This window comes from Eschrichtius robustus, chromosome 4 (assembly GCF_028021215.1).
Source record: "Eschrichtius robustus isolate mEscRob2 chromosome 4, mEscRob2.pri, whole genome shotgun sequence".
Lineage (NCBI taxonomy): Eukaryota > Metazoa > Chordata > Mammalia > Artiodactyla > Eschrichtiidae > Eschrichtius > Eschrichtius robustus.
The window spans coordinates 58,287,599-58,314,469 of record NC_090827.1 but is presented as its reverse complement, the minus strand read 5'-3'; the positions used below and the strand labels follow the sequence as shown (position 1 = coordinate 58,314,469).

At 37.3% G+C, this 26,871-nt stretch overlaps 1 protein-coding gene across 1 annotated transcript in view; it reads left to right on the top strand.

Moving 5' to 3' along the window:
- The first annotated feature begins 340 nt into the window (after positions 1–340).
- MRPL1 (mitochondrial ribosomal protein L1) overlaps positions 341–26,871 on the top strand; it is a 57,184-nt gene continuing 30,653 nt past the window's right edge. The window contains exons 1-6 of the mRNA XM_068542137.1: positions 341–416; positions 8,530–8,641; positions 19,026–19,284; positions 21,674–21,757; positions 22,888–22,959; positions 26,309–26,420. Coding sequence (XP_068398238.1) covers positions 377–416; positions 8,530–8,641; positions 19,026–19,284; positions 21,674–21,757; positions 22,888–22,959; positions 26,309–26,420 — 679 coding nt within the window. The 5' untranslated portion in view covers positions 341–376. The remainder of the gene's footprint in view (positions 417–8,529; positions 8,642–19,025; positions 19,285–21,673; positions 21,758–22,887; positions 22,960–26,308; positions 26,421–26,871) is intronic.

Below are 26,871 nucleotides of genomic sequence, written 5' to 3'. Positions count from 1 at the left end.
AATTTATTAATAAAATGATCGTTCTGAGTGCACTTGCAGAATCAAAAAGAAAAAAATAAAAAGGAATAAAATAGTTGGAGCATCGCCAACAGGACCGTACTTTCCAGGAAGGGCAGGTTTTCCTGAAGATGGTTGAACTGTCGAGCTGGAACCAGGAAACACTGGGCCCTACACAGCACGCAGGACTAAGGGGAACACAGCCACGGGGCCCCTGCGCGGTGCGCCCTCCCGTGCCGGCTCGAGGGTTTACTTTGGTCCCACCTCCTTTCCTCTTGCTCCTTCGAATCCCTTCCCCCGCCGCCATTTCCGGATAGGAACCCTTTGTAAATTCTTTCCAAGTTGACGCGTGGGACCAATTTCGTCAACACAATCCGGAATGGTCAACATGGCGGCAGCTGTAAGATGCCTCGGTAGAGGTAAAGTGAGGGGTCGTCTGGGCTTGCGGGGAAAATAGCTCTGGCGCCGGGTCTTCTGTGGCTGCACAGTGCAAGCCGGACTCTGCTAGATGCGGGTCTGCACTGGGGGCTCGATAAGCCTCTACTCTTTCTGGACTCTTAAGTTCTCTAGAGGGTCGTTGCTACTTAAAAACGACCTTATCAGGGGTTTCACTCCTTTCTGGAGCTGTGCACCCTAGGACGGGAGTGGGAGGGGGTGTACATTGACACCCTTCCAGCCACCCGTAGGGACCGAGGCAGAGACTTGGTTCTATCTCCGATGCTGGGGTTGTGGACTGCGGGGGGAAAGGAGTTTGATACGTGAAGAGAGATCTGGAATGGAAAAGGTGGTATATTTTAGTGGCTTACATCCGTAAACTTAGAATGCTTGGTGCTTTCGGAGCACATCGTTGGAGGCAATTCCAATTCTTAAACTTCCAGATGTTGTCCAGTTTGGATCAACATTTATCATTTGGAGGCTAGTGGTACTTCTTGTTAGCAGCTCTTCTCAGCAGTTAATAAGGTCTAATTTGTTGGCTAGGATGACAACCCTTTTTGGGTACAATACTTAAAATTTTTTTGTTTTGTGTTTTTGAAGTACAGTGACACGTATTGTTATTTAATTATAGTGGATTTTTGGGTGGAGGCAGCAGCCAGGAACACCCCCATTTTACAGAGGAAGAAACTGATTCTGTTAAGTATGTCGCCAAGTTCATATAACTACTTAGTGGCAGAGGAAGACTGAAGCTTAACTCCTAGGCCAGTGATTAATTGATTTTTTTTTGTTTGTTTTTAACAGCATCATAGTCTTCTCTTTGAGCTTCGTAACAGGAAAGCTCAGTGTAAAGACCAGCATTCCCTATTTGGGACAGTTGTTGCTTAAAAGATAGGGGTGACAAGAGATCACAACAGACCCTGATAACTACTAAGTGAGCAAACCAAAAAGTATATCTTTACTGAAAAGAGATTAATGGCACTATCTTCATGTATGACAGAAATAACATTATGTTAGACAAACTAAAGGAACCAAAAGGAGAATCAAAGGTTATCATTCTCTCCTTGCCACATTTTCTTCTCATGGCTCTCAGGATGTCTCACTCAATTTTCTTTTTATCTCACTTGTCACTTCTCACATTACTTTGCTGGTTCCTCCTCTTCTTCCCAATCTCTTACCTTGGAATGTCTCAGGAGCAAGGATTCCATCCTTCATCCTCATGTCTTTTGTATCTAAATTCACTCTTTTAGTGATCTCATCCAAGTTTTGTGGCTTTGACTATTGTCTGTATCTTAATGGTTCTCAAAATTATCTACAATCAGGACCTCTCTCCTGAACTTTAGATTCTTAAACTCATCTCTCTATTCTAGATCTCCACTTGTATATCTAATCAGCACCTAACACTTGTCTAAAATCAAACTCATTGTCATCACCTGGAGCCTTCCCCATCTCATTTGATGGTTACTGCATCCTTTCAATTGCTCAGACCAGAACCTCAGAATATCCTTGACTCCCCATCTTTTTCTCACACTTCACATTAAATGGTTGACAAATCCTTTCTGCTTTACCCTCAAAATAAATCCAGAATCTGACTTCTTCTCACTACTTCACTGCAAATACCTTCCAAGCCACTACCATCCCTCACCTAGATTTCTCTACAGTGTACTCTCAACAAGTAGTCAGATTGGTCCTTTAAGAACTTAGATCAAATCATGTTACTCCTATGCTCAAAACTCTGCAAAACCTCCCCATTTTTCTAAATCTGAAGTCCTTAGAATGGCCTACAGCTGTGCTGTCCATTTTGTTATCCACAGTTGAGCACTTCAAATGTGGCTAATCCAACCTGAGTGTATTAAATACACATTAGATTTTGAGGACTTAGTACCAGAAAAAGTAAAATATCTCAATAATTTTTTTATATTGATAACATGTTGGAATGATAATATTTTGGGGTATTAGCTGTAATAAAATATGTTAATTTTTATTATTAATTAATTTCCCTGATTTCTGTTTCACCTTTTTTTTATTGTGGCTATTAGAAAATTTAAAGTTATGCATGTGGCTTACGTTATACTTCCATTGGACAGCACTGGCCTAGGGTCTTCCATATCAATTTGTGCCTACCTTCTTCCACCTCCAGTCACCCAGCTTACCACTCTGAGTCCTTCTCCAGCTGCCCTCCTTCTCACTCACTGTGCTGTAGCACATTGGCTTCTTTGTTCCTTAAACACACCAAGAACATTCCTTTGTGGGGAGGACTTTTTCTCCCAAGTGGAGTGGGCCTGGAACACTTTCTCTAGATATTTGCATGACCGACTTTCTCATTTCTTTCAAGCCTTTGCTCAAATGTCACCTTTTTAAAAGGGCCTACCTTAACCTTCCTATTTAAAACTGCAACCCACTTTCCCCTTGATTCTCAATTCCTTTTACCCAGTGGGTTTCCTCTTACCAGTACCATTTTATGTTTGTTAGTATTGTCTATCCCCAGTAGGATGTAAGCTCCGTGAGGACAGGGATTTTGTTTTGTTCACTAAATACTTAAAGCAGTGCTAGCACATGTTTCGTTGGCATAATCGTTGTCTAATAAATAAATGAGTGAATGAATACATGGATCTTCAACAAAATGCCACCCCTCTTCCATGTGTTGTAATGAATATTAAAGTAATTTGAATCCAGTTTTTGCTCTCATTAGTTGACATTTCCTTCTTTCATTCAACAGATGTTTATCATGTCTTCATTTGCCAAACACTGTGTTTTGTGTTAGGAACAGAACAGTGAACAAGTTATATACACTCCTTGGCCATGGTACTTATCATCTGTTGAAGAGCGGACATTCATTGTATAATTATTTTTCTAATTACAGTTGTCCTGAGTGCTGTGAAGGAAAAGTACAGGTTGTTATAAGAGTGTATATGAGAGACCTTAATCTATTCTGAGTCTTCAGGGAAGTCTTTTCTGAAGGAGTAGCTTAAGCAGAGTCCCTGAAAGATCATCGGATAGTTACGAATTAGCTATTGGAAGGGGGAGTGGGAAGTAGTAGGGGAGAATGTCACAGATGGAGGGAAGATTATATTTGAAAATCTCAAGGTTGTAAAACCCACGGTGTGTTCAAGAAACAAAGGAGGCCAGTGTATTTGAAGTGTGGCAAGCATGAGAGAGAATGGTCTTAGATGAAGCTCGCTAAATAGGATAGAAGCAGCTCATGGAGGACCTTTTTAAGAATTTACTTTATTCAGAGAGCAAGGTGCAGCCATCCAAGTGTTGTAAGGATATGATGAGATTTCGTTTTTAAATCATCCCTCTTACTAGTAGGTGGAAAAGAAATGGAAAAGGCCAAGAGTAGTAGAATAGTTTGGAGTCTGTTGCAGTATTTCATGTAGATGATGGTGGCCTGGACTACAGTGCTTATGGTGGGAAGGCAAAGACTAGATGGATAAGATCTCCTGGGGAAAGTGAGGATTATAGAGTTAGGTTGAGAAGCCCTGGGGAACTCTAACCTTTCAGTATCATGTTTAAGAGAATCAGCTAGCGAAGGAGATGGAGTTATTTCCATCTCATTGCCATGGGGTAGGGGTGAGGATAACTTTTGAGAATGAGTGCAGATTCAGTTAGGTTCCTAAGTAGTGGAGGAAGTTCTGAGGCCTTCTGTTTTCTCTGAAGTAGCGACTGAGGTTATTTGCTAAGAGTGAGAGGAGAAGAAATATATTAAAGGAATATAATAAAATACTACAGATAGATAAATTGACTGCAGAAGGATTGAAAATACAGATATCATGGCCTAACAGTGCTATTTAAGTAGTGGTATTTTTGTAGTTTATTTTTTCTTAGTCTGTAGCAGTTTGATTTCTGTTGAAAATTTTAATTTCTGGTTGTCATGACTGGGGATTCTGAAAGTAGTGGTTGAGTATTTTATAGCAGGTTGCAATTGATGTATTCAAGAGAATTATTATTTTGAGGATCCTGCCAAGGTTGTGGGGTTCTTGTTTAGTACAATTAGAATTATTTTTTGGAAGTGTTTTCCAAATCTTGAGTGGATAATTGCTCTTCCTTCATTTACCATATGTGATTTTTCAAGATAGCTGGTTTCTTTAAAAATGTGGAGAATCTCCTCTTAGACTGTTGCATACCAGCATAGCCCACTAAATTTGAGACTCTGGAGGTCAGGAACTGGATCTCATTAGTCTATTTCTCTTCTTTTTCCTAGCCATTAAAGCCTCTTGTGGCTTTTGTGCAGCAAAAATAAACACGTTTCCTATACTGTCCCAAATGTCGGACCCATATGTTCACAGAATTCACAGTTTTGGTGGTTTTCTTGTACTTCAACTTTGTTTTGGAAGATTAGAATTAGAGATGAAATTGAGTTGTTAGGCACGTGGCTTTCATGACGTTTGAGCTGATGATAAGGAGCAGGCCAGGGGAAGATATGGAGCTGGTGCGTCCCTGTCAAATGGAACATTAACGGTAAAGGCCCTGAGTGAGGAGTTAACTTGAGGGACTCTAGGGATTCAAGGATCTGAAAGAAGGTTCATAGTGAGCAAGTAAGAGAATGGTATGGAGTGATAGGCAGGGGCCAGCCCACATAGGGTCTTGTAGACCACAGTGAGGACTCGGTAGCTCTTCTGCATGTGCAGTGCCTTGCACTTGGAAACTTAACTCATGACATGAATTCATTTGATGTGTAGACAAGTCTTACAGTTTACATGCTATTGGTTTATATAATGAGTGGATTTTAAGATATTAGGTTTTAACAGTTATTTTACATGAAAACCTAGTTGTAGAGCACTAATTTAAAAAGTTGAGTTTAGAGAGTTCCCCGGTGACCTAGTGGTTAGGATTCTGGGCTTTCACTGCCAGTGGCCCAGGTTCAGTCCCTGGTTGGGGAACTGACGTCCTGCAAACCACATGGCACAGCCAAAAAAAAAAAAGAAAACAAAATTGAGTTTAAGCCCAATTAAACAGAAAAGAAAATGTAGATGACCAAACATGAAAACGTATTCAGCCTAATTCATAAGGAAATGCAAATTAAAACAACTCTGCATACCATCTTTCATCTACTAGATTGACGAATATCAACATGTTTGGTAACATACTGTGTTGGCATGAGTGTATGGAAACAGGCAACCTTTTCATTGCTGGTTGAAATGTATATGGCACTGTTATTGTAGAGAGCAGTATTTATCAAAATTACAAACGTTCATATCCTTTGACCAAGCAAATTCCCTTCTTGAATTTATCCTATGAATATACTTGTATGTGTGCAAAATGATGTTTGTACAAGGTCATTCACTGCAGCACTGTTTATAATAGCAAAATATTATAAATGAACTAATGGCTGGTCACTGATTATGATACAACCACCCAGTGTAGTACTTTTGCAGCCCTGAAGAGATGAAGTCTTTATAAACTGATATGAAATTATTGCTGTAATATATACGTATAAATGTACCTTTATGAAAGGCATACATGAGATTATATATACACATCTCTTATAAATAATGTGTGTACATCTATATCTATGTGTGAAAATGGGCTCTAATACCTTTACATGAAAAATAAAGGTGTAGAACCGTGAGTAGAGTGTGCTACCATTTAATAAAAGAGTAGGGAAATAATATTTCTAGAGAGATGCATAAGAAATTACTAACGTGGGATGGAAGCTGGGTTTTAGGGGTTGGAGGAAGACTTTACTTTTGTATATTCTTTTGTAATCCTTAAATAAAAATATTTTCCTAGTATTTCTACATACAAAAGATATTTATAACATATAAAGAATAATAACTTAAAATTGTGGATACTTACTAGTAAGCTTAAAAAAAGAAAGAACATTATCAATACCTTCAAAGGCCCAAGTGCCTTTGTCTTATTTGATCTGCTTCTTCCCCAGAGGTAAGGCACTTTTCCTGAATTTCTATTTCACCACTCCATTGTTTTTCTGTATAGTTTTTTTTTTTTTTTTTTTTTTTTGGCTGCATTGGGTCTTCGTTGCTGCGCGCAGGCTTTCTCTAGTTGTGGTGAGCGGGGGCTACTCTTTGTTGCGGTGCATGGACTTCTCATTGCGGTGGCTTCTCTTGTTGCGGAGCATGGGCTCTAGGTGCATGGGCTTCAGTAGTTGTGGTACATGGGCTCAGTAGTTGTTCGTGGGCTCAGTAGTTGTGGTGCATGGGCTTAGTTGCTCCACAGCATGTGGGATCTTCCCAGACCAGGGCTCGAACCCATGTCCCTGCGTTGGCAGGAGGATTCTTAACCACTGCGCCACCAGGGGAGTCCCCTTCTGTATAGTTTTAACACACACACACACACACACACACACTCCTAAATACAATATTGATTACTTATGCATGTTTTTGAATTTAAATAATACCAAATGAATTCTTTTGCCAGTGACATTTTTGCTCAAATTATGTTTGTAAGATCCATCTATGTATATGGCATATAGTTTATTCATTTTTACAGTCCTGTAGCTTTCCATTATAGGACTATACCACAAATTATTTATCCATCCTACTGTAGATACACACTTGGGTTCTTTTCTTCAGTTTTGCCATTTCAACGACGTGATGATCATTCTTGTGCATGTCTCTTAGTACACGTGTGCAGGAGTTCCTCTAGGGTACATGCCCAGGAGTAGAATCGCTGCAACATTGAGGTGTGCGTGCCCATCCTCTTTGGGTAATGCCGTATGGTTTTCCAAGACGGTATTCCAATTCATGCTCTTAACTGCTATGTGTAAAATTTATCCTTATGTGATATTTTCAGCTATACAGGACTTTTAAAAAAAGTTTTGCCAATTTGCTACATGTAAAACAGTGCTACTTAAATTATCTCATCTACAAACTGTTACCTGTCCAAAATAAGATCAAAGCACTCTTTCTTCATTGAGAAAGTCTTGTGGAAAAAAATTTGTCAGCTGCACTAAATAATATACTTACTTAGTGATGTGTTTGATTTACATGCTGGGGTAATATTAATTTGGTAACAGATAGGCTGTAACAGGCTCACAGACCACTCTTTAAGTAGCACCGTAAAATGATATTTTATTGTGGTTGAAATTAACATTTACCTGATTACTAATGAGACTGTACATTTTTTATATGTTTATACATCATCTGTATTTCCTTTTCAGTTAGAAGTCTATTCATCTCTTTTGTTTATTTTTCAATTGGGTTGATCTTATATATTCTGGATATTAATCCTTAGTCCAGTATGTATGTTACTATTATAATCTCCCAGTTTTTGGCTTGTCTTTTCGCTTTCTTTAAAGTATCTTTTGATAAACAGGTGTTCTTAACACTAATGTAGTCACTTTTTGGTTAGTGCTTTTGGATTTTGTTTGTGAAATTGTTCCCTTCTCAAAGGTCATAAAGATATTTTCCTATATTCTGAAAACCTTTAAGTTTTGCCATTCACATGTAAGTCCTTAGTCCATCTAGATTTGATTGATTGTGTGTGTGTGTGTGTGTGTGTGTGTGTGTGTGTGTGGTGTGAAATAGGGATCTAAATATACTCTTTTCCCTGTTGATAATCACTTGTCTTAGCACCACTTATTGAATTCTTTGCACAGTGATTTGCAATAACATCTCTGTCATATTTCAGTATCCATATGTACATGGGCTTGTTGCTGGGCTGTTTATTGTTTCATTAGTCTATTTTTCTGTACTTGTGCCAGTACCAAAGTGTCTTAATTACCATAGCTTTATAACAAGTCTTGACCTCTGGTAAGACAGTACCCTCCACTTTCTTATCCTTCAGAAGTACCTTGGGCAACTTGAATGTGTTATGTATACAAGAAAAAAAAAAAGAAGAAGAAGAAAATTTAAATTAAAAATTCAGGATACGTATTTGTAATCTATAATAATAGAGCTAACATACTTTGTTGAGCCTTAACTAGACTAAGTTAAAAATAAATTAGGACAGAATTCTTCAATTAGATATGTTTACTTGGCTTTAGTTTCAAGAAGTACAGTTTCCATTTTTACACTTTTTAAAGATTGTGGTTAACTCACAAATATTGAATATTTTTGTTTTAGAGAACACTGAGAATGTAAAAACTATGTATGTAGTGATTAATATTAATATTTTACATGGTTTTTTTCTTTCAAGTCTTGATACATCATCAAAGGCATAGTCTTTCCAAGATGGCTTCTCAGACGTCTCTTTATCCTTGTTCTGTATACGTTTCAGTGCCCAACAGACATTTTGCTGCTGCTACAAGGTAAGTTTTTTTGTTTTGTTTTTGTTTTTTTAGTTATTTCATTTGCTATCATTTAAATCTTTGATTAAAAAACAATATGCTTGGGGGGCTTCCCTGGTGGCACAGTGGTTAAGAATCCTCCTGCCAATGCAGGGCACATGGGTTTGATCCCTGGGCCGGGAAGATCCCACATGCTACGGAGCAACTAAGCCCGTGCTCCACAGCTACTGAGCCTGCGCCGTAGAGCCCACGAGCCACAACTACTGAAGCCCGCGTGCCTAGAGCCCATGCTCTGCAACAAGAGAGGCCACTGCATTGAGAAGCCCACGCACCACAATGAAGACCCAATACAGCCAAGAATAAATAAATAAATTAAAAAAAAATAAAAACCAATATGCTTGGTTCTGTAAAGACATACAGGGATATATAGTTGTAAAAGTTTATCATCTCTGCTTCTTTGACCTGATAGTCCTGAAGGAGAGGCATGACTTATTATAATAATACTTCACATGTATTGAATACTAACATTCAATAACTAATTTAATACCTACAGCAACCTTATGTGGAAGCCATTGTTATGCTCTTTTTTAGAGGCAGAAAGCAAGGAACCAATAGACTATGTAACTTGCCCAAGGTCACAGATCTAGTAAGTGTTGGAGCTAGGATTCTGTGACATAATAAGAACTATTTATATTGGGCTCTGCCACCAGCTCCTGACACAGAGCTCATAAAATCCTTGTGATGTCCTGAGTGATAGGGAGGCTAGGAGCATTTTTCAAAAATATTTGGTCTTTGACCCAGTTCCTGATACAGAGCTCATAAAACCCTTAATTTTCTGGGTGATAGGAGTGTCTTTTTGTCTAGTGAGGCAACTCTTGGTGGACTCCTGTATGGGGACTGGTCACTAGAAAGACCAAGCTGTGATTACAAGCTTGGAACTTTTAGCCCTACCTTCCATCCTCCAGGGAGGAGAGAGGGGCTAGAGATTGCGTTCATAATTGCTCATGCCTACATGATGAAGCCTCCATAAAAATCCCTGAACTATGGGGTTTGGAGAACTGCTGGGTTGGTGAACACATCCACGTGCTGAAAGGGTGGTACACCCAAACCCTACAGGGACAGAAGCTCCTGTGCTCCAGACCCTTCTGGACCTTGTCCCCTGTACCTATTCATCTGGCTGTTCATCTGTATCCTTTATCATATCGTTTCTTATGTAATAAACCAGTAAATGTTAAGTAAGCTTTTGTGTGAGTTCTGCAAGCCATTCTAGCAAATTATGAAGCCTGAGGAGGGAGGTCCTGGGGCCCCCCCGATATATAGCTGTTGACCAAAAGTACTGGAGGCCCGGACTTGCAATTGGCATCTGAAGTAGGGGCAGTCTTGTGGGACAGAACCCTTAACTTGTGGGATCTGATGTTTAATCCAAATAGTGTCAGAATTGTGTTGAATTACAGGCTATCCAGCTGATGTTGGATAATTGGAGGGTGTGGGAAAAAAAATCCACACATTTAGTGTCAGAATTGTTGTGAGTAGAGGAAAATAGTTTCCCGTCTAACTGTACACCCTGTCTGCATCTCACTTCCTTGCTTCTAACTTAACAGTGTATCTTGGAGATTGTTTCAGATGGAGCTGTTTAGTCATTTTTTAAAAATTGCGATATGATCGACATATATTAGTTTCAGGTATGCAACATAATGATTTAATATTTGTATATATTGGGAAGTGCTCACTACAGGAAGTCTAGTTAACATCCATCACCATTCAGAGTTACAAATTTTTTGTGTGTGGTGAGAACTATTAAGATCTACTCTCTTAGCAACTTTCAAATATACATTACAGTATTATTAATTATAGTCACCATGCTGTACATTACATCCCTATGGCTTATTTATTTTATAACCAGAAGTTTGTACCTTTTGACCATCTTTACCTATTTCACCTACACCCTACTCCCCTGCCTCTGGCAATCACCAATCTGTTTGCTGCATCTGTAAGTGCATTTTTTTTTTTTTTTAGATTACACATATAAGTGAGATCATATGATATTTGTCTCTCTTTGGCCGACTTAGTTCACTTAGCATAAGAGAAAGTTCCATCCATGTTGTTGCAAATGGCAAGATTTCATTCTTTTTATGGCTGAATAATATTCCTCTGTGTGTGTGTGTGTGTGTGTGTGTGTGTATTACATTTTCTTTATCCATTTATCTCCATTAGTGGACTCTTAGATTGCTTCCGTGTCTTGGTTATTGTATATATTGCTACAGTGAACATGGGTATAATATTTCATTGTGTGAATATACCATAACTTACTTAACCATTCCCTTATTGAAACACATTTTGGAAATGTCTTTCCAAAAGACATTTGCCTTTTGCTATTACAAATGATCCTGCATTGAATAATCATGTACATAGATCTTGTCAAATATTATGAATATATTTGTAGTATGAACTCAGAAATAGAATTGAATCAAAAGATGTGTGCATTTATAATTTTGATAGGTACTACCAAATTGCCTTCATAGAGATCTTGCCAATTTATGTCCTTATCAGCAAGTATTGTTAGAATGCCTATTTTCCCATATACAATGTAGTCAAAATTTTTGAACTTTGCCAATTTGATAGGTAATAAATGGTATCATCATGGTTTTAATTTATATTTCATTACTGTTATTATTGAGGTTGTATATCTTTTTATCTGTTTAAGAGCCATCTTTATTTTCTTTACTGTGAATTTTCTGTTCATGTCCTATTCCTATTTTTTTGTTGTTGATTAGTGGGAGCTCTTTATACATTATAAATTAGCACATATCTGCACTATAATATGTCTTAACTGCTGTAGTAGAGGAATGGACCAGGTACTGTGGGATCACAGATGAAAGGTCAATTAATTCTTCCTGTAGGAGAATATGGCAAGAAGTATTTGAGCTGGGTCTTTTTTCTTTTTTTCAATTAATTTATTTATTTTATTTTATTTATTTTTTGCTGCGTTGGGTCTTCATCGCTGAGCATGGTCTTTCTCTAGTTGTGGCGAGTGGGGCTACTCTTCGTTGCGGTGTGCAGGCTTCTCATTGCGGTGGCTTCTCCTTGCGGAGCACAGGCTCTAGGCATACAAGCTTCAGTAGTTGTGGCACGTGGGCTCAGTAGTTGTGGCTCTCGGGCTGTAGAGCGCAGGCTCAGTAGTTGTGGTGCACGGGCTTAGTTGCTCTGTGGCATGTGGGATCTTCCCAGACCAGGGCTCGAACCCGTGTCCCCTGCATTGGCAGGCAGATTCTTAACCACTGCGCCACCAGGGAAGCCCTGAGCTGGGTCTTGAAAGATAGATAGGATTTTGCAGGGGAATTGGGAGAAAGGTACTTCACTGGTGCAGAAGGATGAAAGTGAATGATATAGCTTGAATATAGGATTAAGAGAGAGGAGGCAGAAATGCTGCTAGAATGGAGGCTTCCTTTGAGTCTGAATAGTACCTGGATTCTTTTTGAGAATTTGGAAGAGTATTGGTTGTACCAATTTACATCCCTACCCAGCAGTGAGTGAGAGTGCCCACATTTTTAACAACTCTGGATATCATCAGTCTTTATTGGTGTTTCTTCATTGTGTGTCTAATTTATATCTTTTGCCCGTTTTTCTGTTGGGCTGTTTGTCTTTTTCTTTCTGCTTTGTGGAAGTATTCGTTTATTAGGGACATAAATTATTTTGAGAATATTTTATCTTTAAGTGTTGTTTTCTTTTATCCTATAGAAATTTTTCATTTTATGTCTTCCCCATATTCTATTCCAGTACAACTTTAAAAGGAGTTTCCATTCACCTGAAAACTGTAGCATAAGAAATGTGCATGTTTAAAAAAAAAACTGTGAAAATTTATTAGCAGATAATTTTTTCCACGTCTAACAATGAGAGTTATTCAGTAGCTTGATGAGGATCATAGTATTCGTAATTTTAATTGTGGTTTTAATTTTTTAATGTATTGACTTTATAATATACTAAAAAAATAGTTTTTTCATGGCTGATTTTTTATCAGGATCTGAGACAGGGTAGAGGGGCTTGTGCTTGCTTCTCTCTTCTCTCTTGTCACTCTGAATCTCCTCTCTTCTCCGTATATGTGCATATACTCATGGTTTGCCAGTGGCATCTCTGACTCTGGTTTTGCTTCTCTCTTGACAATAGGTTCTTTTTCTTGCTTCTTTGTGTATCTCAGAATATTTTATTGACTGCTAGATATTTTGTTCCAACAGTTGAGACTAAAGTACATACTATTTATGCCTGGAAATGGGCATGCCTCCACTGTCACAGTGTTAAGTCAATCCAGTCAAAAGTTGAGCTGGGGTTTGGTTTTGTTACTGCTATGATTACCACCACCAGCTTCAGATTTCTGTACTGTTACCTTTTGCTTAGGGTGGGGGCTGGGTTGCTGGAAGGTTTTTTTCCTCAGTGTTGCTGTTGCATGCTCAGTTTTCAGCCTTGCCTGTGCAGCTATGCCTCAGAAGGGGGTCACTCTCCATACCCTTGCTCCTCCCCAAGTAGAAGACTGCTGTTGCTTATTACTCAGTGCTTGTCAGGCTGGTGATGGGTGCAGGAGGGATTCTGTGGTTTCCAAATTCAGCCATTGTCTTAAGTAGGCGCAGTGTTGCTGGTCCTTGGGGATGAGGTTTTCTCAGTATTTCTCTCCCTCCCCTCCATGGTATGTATCTATTGCAGGTCTGGTGCCATAGTGTCTGGGTACTTCCATAGCTTTATTGGTAGATGATACTGTACTCAGGACTATTTCCTGCCCTACCCCCGAGGATAGAAGTTTTAGTGTTTTTTCTTCTTTCTAGTGTTTTTTTCTTCTTTTGTTTCCCTACATACAGTGGGTGTTTACCTGTGCCCTAGAGGGCTTCAGGGTTACTTGCCTTTCCGGACGTAGTAGCTGATCTTCTCCATACTGCACCCTTGAAGGAGGCTCCCTAGTCCCCTGGCCTGCTCCCGTCTTTCCCAGGAGCATCTGGTGGAGGTCTGTGGAAAAGGCCCACGCAATGAGTGTGAACTCCCCTTGTGTCTGGATCTCTCAGGGGGTTTATACGTTAGTGCTAAAAGTTTAGCTGATTTTTTTGCTGCCTGCTTGCCTTCCTCTTATTCTCTGCTACAGGTGAGACTCTCCTGGCTGTATGCATATGGAGTGGGGTTGTGGGGAGATTTCAGACCTACTTCGTTGCCCTACGATCTCAGCTCTGTGACGGGTTCAAGAAAAGTTGTGATTTTATCTGACTCTGTCATTGTTAATGCTCTTTCCAGCTTTTATTTGTATTATTATTGACTAGGTTTTATTCTGTCAGTTTTTACGTTTTAGGTATAAGCAGAACTTCTGCATTTAGTTTATTTATTTATTTTTAAAAATTATTTATTTATTTATTTATTTGGTTGCTTGGGGTCTTAGTTGTGGCAGGTGGTCTCCTTAGCTGTGGCACGTGAACTCTTAGTTGTGGCATGCATGTGGCATCTAGTTCCCTGATCAGGGATTAAACCTGGGCCCCCTGCCTTGGAGCGCAGAGTCCTATTCACTGCGCCACCAGGAAGTCCCTGCATTAAAGTTTAATGAATAAACCAGCATCAGAGGTGGGTGTTTGTGATTTTATTTATGTGATTACACTGAGAAGTAAGAATTCCAAACATTGGGTTCCATTAATAGTTATATGCCCTAGGCATTTTCTCTTTAGTTCTGTTTAGTTCAGTTTAGTTTGACTGAGGTTGTGTACCCTCCTGCCTCCACCCCAATTCCTCAAAGTAAAGGCTTCTTCAGCCTTAAAAGGACTTGGATCTCTGGGATCACAGATCTTCAAGGATCTTGAAGTGAGCTTTATTATAGCACTGATTTTTTTTCTTATCTTGTTTTATTTGGGTATGAGCGTGGAATTATTTTTTCCTTTCATGCTCTTGGAGGTAGGAGACAGGTGAAGCAGGGAGAAAGTTATTACCTGAAAACAGTCTCTTATTACTCATTTAATCTGTGTGGTTTAGTTACCCAGGTAACTACAGCTAAATTCTGTTCTCTCTAATTCAGACTGCCAGGCGTTTCTCCCTCATCTTCCCCAAAACCTTTCTAATATGATTATTTTATTCTCTGAGAATCATAGTATTTAAGTTCTCCTGATAGGGCCTTACATAATTGCATGAACAACAGAGTTCTTCTGGATGTGATTCTTTTTTTTTTTTAATTTTTTTTAAAATTTATTTATTAATTTATTTATTTTTGGCTGTGTTGGTTCTTTGTTTCTGTGTGAGGGCTTTCTCCAGTTGTGGCGAGTGGGGACCACTCTTCATCGCGGTGCGCGGGCCTCTCACTGTCGCGGCCTCTCGTTGCGGAGCACAGGCTCCAGACACACAGGCTCAGTAGTTGTGGCGCACAGGCCTAGCTGCTCCGTGGCATGTGGGATCCTCCCAGACCAGGGCTCGAACCCGTGTCCCCTGCCTCGGCAGGCAGACTCTCAACCACTGCGCCACCAGGGAAGCCCTGGATGTGATTCTTATGAATAAAGGCAGACAATTTTTGGAGCGTCATGGAAAACAACAGGTGGTGGGTTTATAAAATTAATTATTATTGACAGATTTTATTCAATTGCAGTTGTTTTTTTTTTTAATTTTGGAAGACAGTGTTTTCCTTAGAGTCCTATTTGCCCCGTGTTATAATGATGTACTTTATTTTTTTTTTTTTTTACTAAAATAGTGTTCTGTTTGTAACTTAATATTTTCACTGAACCATCTCAAATATTTTGTGAAACAAGGTCTAAAGTATAAATAAGTAAACTGCTGTATATCCCAACTCAGTCTCGTTATGTATCAGACTTATATGGGGTTTTGCAAATATTTATTACTTTAAAAATCATATTTTAGCCTCTGGGAACTTCATATTACTAATTGCAAATTAAATGGACAGGTTCAGTCATGGTTAAAAATATAGGGGTGAAATCAGCATTTACATAAAGTAAATCTGTAGGTTATAGTTACAATATTTATTCCTTTGTTTATCTTAGAGAGTTTATTACTAAAACAGGCTCTCTAGGCTTCTTCTTCTATTGGCCTCACTGCTCTTTTACTAAATATAAAATGTGATTTCTCCAGTTTGGAAGGTTTCAGGATTTTGTGGTGTATTCCCAAGTACCATTGGGGCAGGTCGCATCATCCACTCGGGCACCTACTTAGACTTATCAGCAGTCCAGTGGTAGGATACCTGTGTCCCGTTAAAAATGAGCACTGTCATTATCTGCTCTTCGGTCAAATTGCTTATTAGTTGGGAGGATACTCTTATTAGCTATGGTAATAAGGATTCATCGAGTGCTATAAGTGAGAATGGAATTATATGTTGGATTGGTTTTTGAGGTTCTTTTTTAAAATATCATTTTACTGTCATCCTTTTCTTTTGCATAAATTTTATAGGACCCCATATTAGTTTTCTGTTGCTGCTGTAACAAATTACCACAAACCTCGTGGCTTGAAACAACTCAAGTTTATTATCTTGCAGTTCCGTAGGTCAGAATTCTGACATGGATCTCACTGGACTAAAATCAAGGAGTCATCAGAGCTTCGTTCCTTTCTAGAGGCTCTAGGGGAGAATCTGTTTCCTTGCCATTCCCAGCTTCGAGAGGCTACCCATATTCCTTGGCTCATGGCTCCCCCTTCCTCCGTCTTCAAAGCTAGGAATGGCATATTGAGTCCCTTTCATGCTCAATAAATTTCTCCTGTCTGTTCCCATCTCTATCAGATGCGGATGAGAAAGGGGAAAGTTTCTCTGCTTTCAAGGACTGTGTGATTTGGGCCCACCTGAGTAGTCCAGGATAATCTCCCCATCTCAAGTTCTTTAACCTTAATCACATCTGCAGAGTCCTTTTTGCCAGGTAGATATGGACATCTTTGGGAAGCCATTATTCTGTCTACCTTAGAACCCAGACATCTTTCTAAAATATTATTTCACTGATTTAAAACTTTTATGGTTAAAAGATTAGAGGTGTGATTTGAATTAATGCTGAGAAAATATATGACCTCTAGCTCTGACTTCTTAACTTCAAACTCTTACCTGTAATTTTCTGTTGAACATATTTTCTTAGTTTGTGAGCATCTTGTTAGCATTCGCTATGTAACAAACTACCTTATAATTAATTATCATTGCCCACACATCTCTGGGTGAGCTGATCTAAGCTAGGTTTGGATGGGTGTCTCTGATGACCTTGGCTGGGCTTGCTGTGCATCCGTGAGTCTGCTGCAGGTCAGCTGAGAATTGTCTAATCTAGGGGCTCTGTGGGGCACCTGTGTTTCACACTTCTCGCATCCTCCCACCTTGGGCTACCCCGGGCCTATTCTTATGAAAATGGCAGAAATACAAACTTACAAGTGGAAACAGGTGAAACCTCTTATGCCTTAAGCTTAGAGCATAGAAACTGTCACTTTTGCTTTATTCTAGTGGTATACTAGTCACATGACCAAATCAAGGCACTGAGAAATATACTCCACCCTTTTAATTGGGAGGAACTGCAGAGTCACTTAGCAGAGGGACTTGAATAGAGAGAGGGGGTAAGGAATTGGGGCCAGTGATGCAACTAACCCCACACTCAAACTCTGTTGCCCCAAACTGAACTCATCTCTGTGACTACCTCCGTCATAAGAAACCTGTTTTGCTTTCTTTATTTCTGGTTTTAGTTAATGATACTACTCTATGTCTAGTCACCCAAGCCAGAACCCTACAAAGTATTCTAGAGTCTTTTCTTTCCCCTTTCCCTATCTTCAATATTTACCTTGTAAAAGATCTCTATAATCTGTCCAGCCTATTACCATCATTGCTCTGGTTCAGGCTGTCATACCTCCTTAAGAAGAGAGGGAGCGAGTTGTCTCTTAATTGTCTCCAATCTAGCTTCCTTCAAATCCATCCCTTATATTGCAGCCAGAATACTCTACCTGAAGTACAGATCCCACTCCTGTTCAGTGGCTTCTCATTGCTTCTAGAGGAGGCCCTCTGTGATCTAGATTTGCCAGCCTCATGTGCTGCTGTTTCCTGCCTTTTGCTTTACCTTTAGTTCAGGAGTCAGCAAAATACGGCCAGGGGGCCAAAAAATCTGGCCTGCCATCTATTTTTGTACAGTTCATGAGTTGAGAATGTTTTTCACATTTTTAAGTGATTAGGAAAAAAAAAGGAAAAAAGGAACTATTTTGTGACACATGAAAATTATAAAATTTAAACCAGTGTTCATAAATAAAGTTTTATTGGAACACAGCTACACTCATTCATTTTTGAATTGGCTGTGGCTGCTTTCACATTACAATGGCAGAGTTGAGTCATTGAGACAAGAGACCGTAAAATATTTGTTCTCTGATCCCTTACAGAAAAAGTTTACCAACCCCTGCTCTAGTCAGCTAGAACTTATAATAGCTCCCCTTATGTACCATTCTGTTTATCATGCCTCAGTACTTTTATTACATTGTTTCTTTACCTGGATAACTCTATAGCTTTATTGCGATATAATTTACGTATGAAACAATTCACCCATTTAAAGTGTACAATTCAGTGGTTTTTAGTATATTCACAGCATTGTGCAACCATCACCACAGTCAGTTTTAGAACATTTTCATTATCTTCCCTCAAAACCTCATGTCCATTAGCAGTCGCTCCCCATTTCCTTAACCCTCTCCCCTGGCCCTAGACAACCACCAAATCTACTTTCAGTTTTTATAGATGTGCCCATTCTTGATATTTCCTATAAATGGAACCATACAACATGTGGTGCTTTTGTGACTGGCTTCTTTCACGTAGCATAATGTGTTTAAGGTTTATACAAATTATAGCATGTATCAGTGCTTCATTTCCTTTCATTGCCTATTAATATTCTGCTGTATGAATATACCACATTTTGTGTATCCATTCATCAGTTGATGGACATGTGGGTTGTTTTACTTTTTGACTCTTTTGAGTAATGCTGCTATGAATATTTGTGTACAAGTGTTTGTGTGGTCATATATTTTCATTTCTCTTGGGTATATATCTGGGCTAATTCTTCCTTATCCTTCAAGAATTGACTTTGGGGTCATCTCTTTCAGAACTCTTCCCTTCCTCCTAGGCTGGGTTAATGTCTTTTCCCTATGGCCCTGATAACATTCTCAAAGTATTTACCACATCGTATTGAAATTATCTCTTTGCATGTCTGTCTCCTCTAAGTTTCTGGAGAGCAACATCAATGCCTTATCCAACTTTGTATCAATTGCAAACAGTTCAAAAGTTCACTTAATATTTGTTGCACTAGAAAAACTATAAAATAATTATGCTTTTGAATTAAAATAAACTTTATCTTTTGTCTTTTTTTGGTCTAATGTACATTGCCTTTTTTTTAAGTCTCTTGGACTACGTATTGAGATAACTGATCTTGAATTTTTTTCTTTTTTTAAGGCCTGCAAAGAAAACAAAAAAAGGTGCCAAAGAAAAAGCATCGGATGAGAAAAAAGATGAGATAGAAAAAATAAAGTCATATCCCTTTATGGAAGGTGAACCTGAAGATGATGTCTACCTCAAACGCTTATATCCAAGGCAGATATACGAGGTGGAGAAAGCTATTCACTTACTTAAGAAATTTCAAGTTCTGGACTTTACTAATCCAAAGCAAGGTGTCTATCTTGATTTGACACTGGATATGACACTGGGGAAGAAGGTATGTAGACTCAATTAAAATTTATTTGTGAACAGTGGTTGAATGAATTGCTGTTTCTTCATTTAAGCAATTTTTGTCTCCTGTAATAATTTTTAGAAAATCTTGTGCTCTTTCTGAACTTTAGGTTGAAAAATATGTTTGTTTGTCTTAATTTTCCAAATATAAAATAAAATGTTGAATGTACTCTGCAGAGTTGATGAACATATATCTCTTCTTCATCTGAAAGTCGCTGGTATAAATTTCAACAAAAGTAGTGTTAAAATTAATTGAGTTATTGCTGTAACTTTGAAAAATGACTTAGGCTGCCTGGGTATGTTGTTCCTTCTCTGTAAAGGAGGACTTTGGATTAGCTTAGTAGCCTTCAGATGTGTTCCTTAGAATCCTAAAGTTGAGACTAAGTTTGGGTGGGGTGCCAAGCCCCTTACTCTAATCTCAGCCAGAACCTTTCTACTTTGTCTGTTTATATATTGCAGTTCCATGGAAGACTTGTTTATAAAATTCTGAAAGTGGGAAAAACACTAGATTAGATTTGAGGTCCATTACAGCTCTAAATTTTAAAAGCTTCTCACTTAAGAAGTCTAATTTTTTTGGAGATGATATTTTAATTTTTATTCTGAGAATGTCTTTTTTTGGTCAAACTAGAAGGTATGTATTTTTGAATACAATTTAACAGCCTCAACGACAACAATTAATTGAGCATGTAGAAGGAGGCAGTACAGCATAGTGCTTAAGAGCATAGGCTCTGGAGTCGGGTTACAGTACAGGCCAGAATCCTGGCATCACCAATTACCTGCTCTTTGAGCTTCTGGTTTAACCTCTCTAAATCTCAGTTTTTTCCTCTCTTTATAAAGGGGGATAAAATGCTTATTAGTTCATTTGGTTATAGTGAGGATTAAATGAGATGATAGTGAAGGATTTGGTAAGAGTTTAATAATAACGATCAACATTTACTGGAAACTTTCTATGTACCAGCCACAGTGCTAAATGCTTTGCATGCATTTGCTCATTTAATTCTATAATAATCTCAGAAGAGGAAGCTGAGACACAGAAAGTGAAGTAACTTGCTCAAGGTCCCAGAGTAGGGGGTGGAGTTAGGATTTGAACCAAGGTCTGTCTCATTTCTTAGTTCTTATTTATTATAGTTCATACCAGCCCTGTTGTAATTTTATTTTATACCATAGTGTTACTGTTCTTTTATTTTAAAATGTTGTAGTGTCCAAGATAATCACTTTCTCAGTCAACCATTAATGTAGTTTATAACGAAGTCTTGTAGGACCACAGGTTTCATTTCATAAATGGAAGCCACTTGTAAACTAATAACATTGAAAGGGTACAGTTGTTTTCCTGAGACATTTTTTATTATTGATAGAGTGCTTGTAAAACAAGCCAGCATTCCCCCAGGGGATGCTATTGTTGTGATTGCTTGCCATTGAAAAATTTACTGAAGTCAGTTGTGACATGTTAATGGCAACGGAATGCCAGTCAGTAAAACTGAGTTGCATGTCTGATATAAAGTGTGCTTAAGAGTTTGTGCCTTCTTGTCTGAAAAGAAATTCTCAGGAGGTTATCTCTATGCAAAGCTTTTCTAAAAATATAATCTTTCAAACAGTTTTAATTAGGGAGCAACTCTTTCTTCCAGACCTTAAGGCTGCACCAAAACTATGGGCCTAGAACTTGTTTCCCTGTGATGTCTCCCTAAGAGATCTGAGCCATAGGCCTAGACAGGTCCTTGACCCAATGACTGAACATATTAGTTCTGAGGCCCTGTAGAAACTCCACCTGTATTAGGGCGCCTCAAATGCATGCCATTATTTATTTGGGATTTTCCAACTGGCTTCCCGAATATATCTGAAAGTGGTGAGTGGTCCAGGTAATTTCAAAATAGACCCACTCAGAAGAGCCTTTCAGGTTTGGCAATCTATCTTGAATTTAAGGTTAGTATCATCTGATTTACCTGATTGTTTAGAGCCAATGATGGAAATTAGGGGTGACCTACTGAGCAGATCAGCTGGATATTGTTCAATATGCATAGCTATATACATGTCCTACTTGATGGTATAAAAAAAATTACATGTTCTTTTGAATTTAATTCAGGGTAGCAAACATTTATTGGCATCCATCATGCGGAAAACATTGTACTAGGTGCTGGGGAAGATATGGATTGTGCAAACACATCTCTTAATATGTGAGAGACTGTGATGAATGATGTAGAGATAGAAGCCAAGTGCCACGGGAGTATGGAGCTGGGGAGAGAGATATAGATTTTTATTAGGATTTCTTACAAAAGAAATATAATCTCTTATGCCTTAAAGTGTAACCAGTGAATATTTCAGATATAGAAAAGCTGAATGAATTTTTCATAATTGTTTTTCCATTGTTGTGTATTTAGAAAAAAGTGGAGCCATTTGCCAGTGTTCTTAGTTTGCCATACCCATTTGTTTCAGAGATCAGTAAAGTTGCTGTATTTACAGGGGTGAGTAACCTTTGTCAACTTTTCATATCGTTTAATTTTTTTTACATATCACATTAGTCAATGATTAGAATAACTGAATGAGTAGAGTTAGAGGAAACCTTAGCATTCCTCTAGACTTATTTTCCCCACATGAAGCTCAAAGCAATTAGATGACTTATTTGAGGTTATGTCATTAGCTTGAGAAAGAGCTAAGCCACCACATTAACTTCATCATTATTCATCTACCATATTATGTTTCTCACAAGAAACTGAAGAGAAGTATAGAATTTATCCTGCTAGCTGCTGCTTCCTACTGAAACTCTTCAAACAAGAGTAACATTGACGTTAAAGCAGTGGGCCCATTCACAGTGGGCTGTGAAGACATAGAAACCACACTTTTAAAATGGTCTAGTCTGGAAAGTCAAGAAAGTCAAGGCGATAACAAGTGTAGTAATACAGCTCTTTGTCATTCTTTTTGTATTATAAACATTTGTTTATAACATGTTCATGAATTTGTTTTGTAAGGTGTTTTGATTCTTCTCTATCTGTCTCACTTTCAATGAAGAAATTCTTTACTCTTTTCCTAGGAAAGTAGAGAATATAGCTCTTGGAATGCCACAAAACTTGAGTAAATAAGAGAGTGATATATTTTCACAGTAAAACCAAATGGCATGAATGGAACATATAGAAAAAAAAAACCCTAATACTGTGCATTTTTCTTTTGAATTTTCAGACAATAGGCTAAATTTTGGTTCTCGTTTCTTAAATTTAAAAAATTTTACTCTTGTATATTGGTTTGATAAAGTGTCTCCATTTAAATTAGCAAAACTAAATATATTTTAATCTTTTACTTTTGGAAGATGATGTATTGATAGCATTGGAGACTAAGGACCAGTTGGTGGGTTCCTAATATGCCATTTTGATGTGTTTCCTCATATGTTAAGTCAAGAAACACTTTAATCACCTCTAAACTAAACTTGTTCTGGATGTAATATCTCTGATGCATCTAGTTGAAAATTGATGCACATTCAATTAAAAGTAAAAAAAAACACACAGTTTTTATTTTGAACTGTGGTATTATTTCTGACAAATACTTGAAAGCAGACTGAATTTGCTTAAAGATTGATGTTCATACTATTGTGTTTTGGTAGAATGCATCAGAGATAAAAATAGCAGAAGAAAATGGAGCTGCATTTGCAGGAGGAACTAATCTGGTTCAGAAGGTACAGTATTGTTTTCATGTTCATTAGTTATAGAAATTGTTCTGTTATCTTTGCCATCTATTGATTTATTACATGTGAAACATAACCACTCTGTTCATATCGTTTGATAAATGGTTAGTAGAGCTTTACAGAACAGGGGAAAATTTTCCTACTCTTTTGAGTCTCAAAATCAAGCTAAGAGAAAACTATCCAGACTTTCTGATATTAACTATGCTTGATTTATATTGTGATTCTTTTTTCTTTGCTTCCTATATGTTTGTGAGAGTTCTGTGGGTAGACTGGAAAGGGCACTATGCCTCTTTCTGGTTTTGAATGTGAGATTTGAGATGAAATACAAAAGGTAGCACACATGGATATCTCTATTCACGTTTTGAAGGTCAGATATTTGTTTTGCTTTCTTGGAGTGAAAAGTGTGATTTGCTTTAGTAGATCACAAAGGATAGTGTCTGACCTCTATAATATGGTACTTTTAGTTACTCTTAACTTTTACCTCCCCAACTTCATCAGTTCAAGTAATGTAGGCTTAGCAAGGAGGCAAAAAAATGATTATATAGCCTGCCTTGAGAAAATAACAAAGAATTTGTGGAGCCCATTTGAAACAAAGATAACATTTTTTTTTTTTAGAGAGGTGGGGAGGGGAATTTTCTGGTGGTCCAGTGGTTAGGACTCCTCACTTTCACTGACGAAGGAACTAAGATCCCACATGGCCAAAAAAAAAAAAAGGATGTGGGGAGAAGAGGCACATCTGTTGAATTTTGGGAGTTATTTCTGAAATACAAAAGATTTCCCTAACATTCTCTAAAATCTTCTCTTCTAAATTTAATCCTTTAGACTGTGGAATACTTATTGTTTTGTTTTTAGAATGGGAGAAAGTGATTTGAAAATTTATCTTTTGTCCTGTATCCAGATTTTGATTTGGGGGAAGTTTTAACTGGACCATTAACTGGACCAAGCACAACAGTGCTTGCAGCGTGTTTTTTTCTACCCCAGTAGTTCTCTGAATTTGGTGTGGATTCTGGATTTTTAAGGGGAATCTCGAGAATTATTTTTGGAAGCAGAACTAATAGAAAATATGAAGAGATTGTACTTTGATACAGCTTCTAGGTCAAAGTCAGAGGGTGGTACCCAATTCTCTCTGATGTATCATAAATTTTAATTTAGTAAGGTTATTAAAATTCTTTTAATATTAAAAAATAAACAATACCACAGATTCTTTGGAATTTGAGAGTGTAGCTTGGACCCCAGAGTCAGAGAACTAACTATTCTTATTAAACTTGTGTACTGCCTTCCATCTGTTTTCTTCCGCAAACATAAGAGTATCTTATAGAACTGTCATAGCAACAGTGGAGTTAGATATCTCCACTTCTTAAATGTTAAGTAACAAGTTACTTCTCAAGAAAGAAATGGTATGGGAGCAGAAAGTATTCTGTATCATTAAGTTCATTAAATAAAATATTTTGAAAAAAGTAACCCAAATAAGGAAACCAGGTGCATTTTGAAATTATTTGGTAAGTAAAATATTACAGGTACAGAATTTCTCTTTAGGTGCCCCACTGATGATCTATTATTAGAGGGAAAAATGCCACCTATATGAGGCATCAAAACGAATATATTCTTGCAGGTTACCCCCTGGTATCTTTTAAAACTCATCCATTTTATTTTCAAAAGGTATTCAGGTTGTGAAGTAAATTCAGTACAGTTTTGTAAATAGTATCATGGCTGCAATTTTTTTTTTACACATTCTTCTATTTTTTAATTAGTTTAAATATCAATACTATTTTACTTAGTGCTTATAGTAGGTAAATGTAGGATGAATTTACTGAACTTTTAGTCATTTCTTAGGTAAGACTTTATTTACTAAATTCATTTTGCTTTAATTACAGTACTTCTGAAATATCACAAGTATGCTTGGTTCTGAGGGATTTTTAAATAGTTTCATTTTTACTGTGTCTAAAGCATGATTTTCATCCATATAGTTTTATATTATTCAATGATATGATCTTAAGGTTAACTATAGCATAACTTTCAAACATAATTTTAAATTTAATTCAAAGGAACATGTTTTAGACTCAGTATTACAAGATGTTGGAGTAGAAATGTCACATTCAGTTCTTTGACATTTCAAAATTGCCTCTGCTTTCATGTTTCTAGTGATGAGAGCCCTGGTTCTGGAACCACACTGCCTGTGTTTCAGTTCTGGGTCTGCCTCTTAAAAGTGCACAGATTGACTCGTCCTCCTTAAGCCCTCCATTTCCTTATCTGGATTGTGTGGTCAATAGTACTTTCTTTGTAGATTTATTGTAAAGACTTGATGAACTAAACCACGTATGATGCTTAGCAGAATGCTTGGCATGTTCTAAGTTCTCTTTTAAAGTAAGTTGTTATTGTTTAGGGGAGCACAGTATGTTGTTTAGGGAGTAAAGAATTTGTAAAAAGAAGAAATAGTAAAAGGAAGGTAAAATTCCAGAATCACACTTAATTTTGCCAGAGTCCAGGTTTTTACAGTTCAGTGTGTAACCCCAAACCAAGGCTTTGAATGACATACTGTGATAAGACTTTATGCAAAAAAATCATTGGTAAAATATTTGTTGCCCAGGCAGTATTGTTCTAAAACGTTGCTTCATTTTATAATCAACTGAATTTTTAAATGGAGTATACTGTAGGAGTAAAACAATTATTTTGGGTGCCTGCCTGAATTAATTTAAAATGTCTTTTAAAAATTGAAATTATTTTCTTTGCTCTTAGAATGGAAATAGAGTATGGATAATAAACTATAAGTAAACTTGTCTTTGACCATTCCACTCCTCTTTTATTTTTTGGAGGCAAAGAGAATTTTGGTTTCAATTCTTTGTGAAAATAATTATAGATTCAGTTCTCCTGACGCTCCAAATTTAGGAAAGCAGTGTTGTTGCTAGTGATTTGGCAGCTAGTGGTTATTAATTTTACATGTGATCTATTACAAAATTTTCAACATATTTCTTCAGTTTTGATGGACATATGAATTCAACTTTGTGAGACTGTATGAGCTGTGTACACATCAGTGATATGTTCTAGCTTGTAACATTTTGCCTAACATAACGCCATGGAAGAATTAAGCCCATTAAATGTTTGTTTGTTTGTTTGTTTTTAATGGATGTGGCTATTTTTAAAAGAAAACATCAGAAAATGTTTTGCTTCTGATGGTTTTCATAATTGATAAATGTGTTCAAATGATCCTTGTGATTAAAGAATTGTGCTTAATAGCTATTTTCTAAATTATAAGGGAAATTATTGCTACATTAGACTTTATTTTTAGAAGGATAAAGCTTTTTATACAATCTAAGGTTATCTTTTCCCCCCTGATTTTTAGATTTTGGATGATGAAATTCAACCAGACTTTTATGTAGCTGTTCCAGAAATAATGCCAGAGCTTAATCCATTAAGGAAGAAACTGAAAAAAAGATTTCCTAAGCTTACTCGAAGTAAGGGAGAATTCTTTTACTATTTCAATATGCTATCAACAACTTTCTAATATATATGTTTAGTTAGAAAACAAAATTGCTAATATATGTGTAGAATAAATAATATGTTCTGGTGTTTGAGTTTTGTGTTATATAGGAACATATGGATTTAGCATTTTTTTCCTTTGGCACTAATATTGGTGATTTAATGTAATTTGAAGACCTAGTTACTTTATAATACCAGATCTTTAAATTTAGGCCATATTCTAGTTTTAAATTAGTGGAACATATTACCCACTAGGTATGTTATCATCATACTATTTTATACCTCTTTATCAATATAACATGTATGCTCATTTATGTTAGCATTCAACATATATGTATGAATGCTTACTGTGTATGGTTCTGCAGTTATTTCCCTTGAGCAGCTTTTCCCTTGTGGATATTTCCGCCTTATGAAACCTAGTAAGAG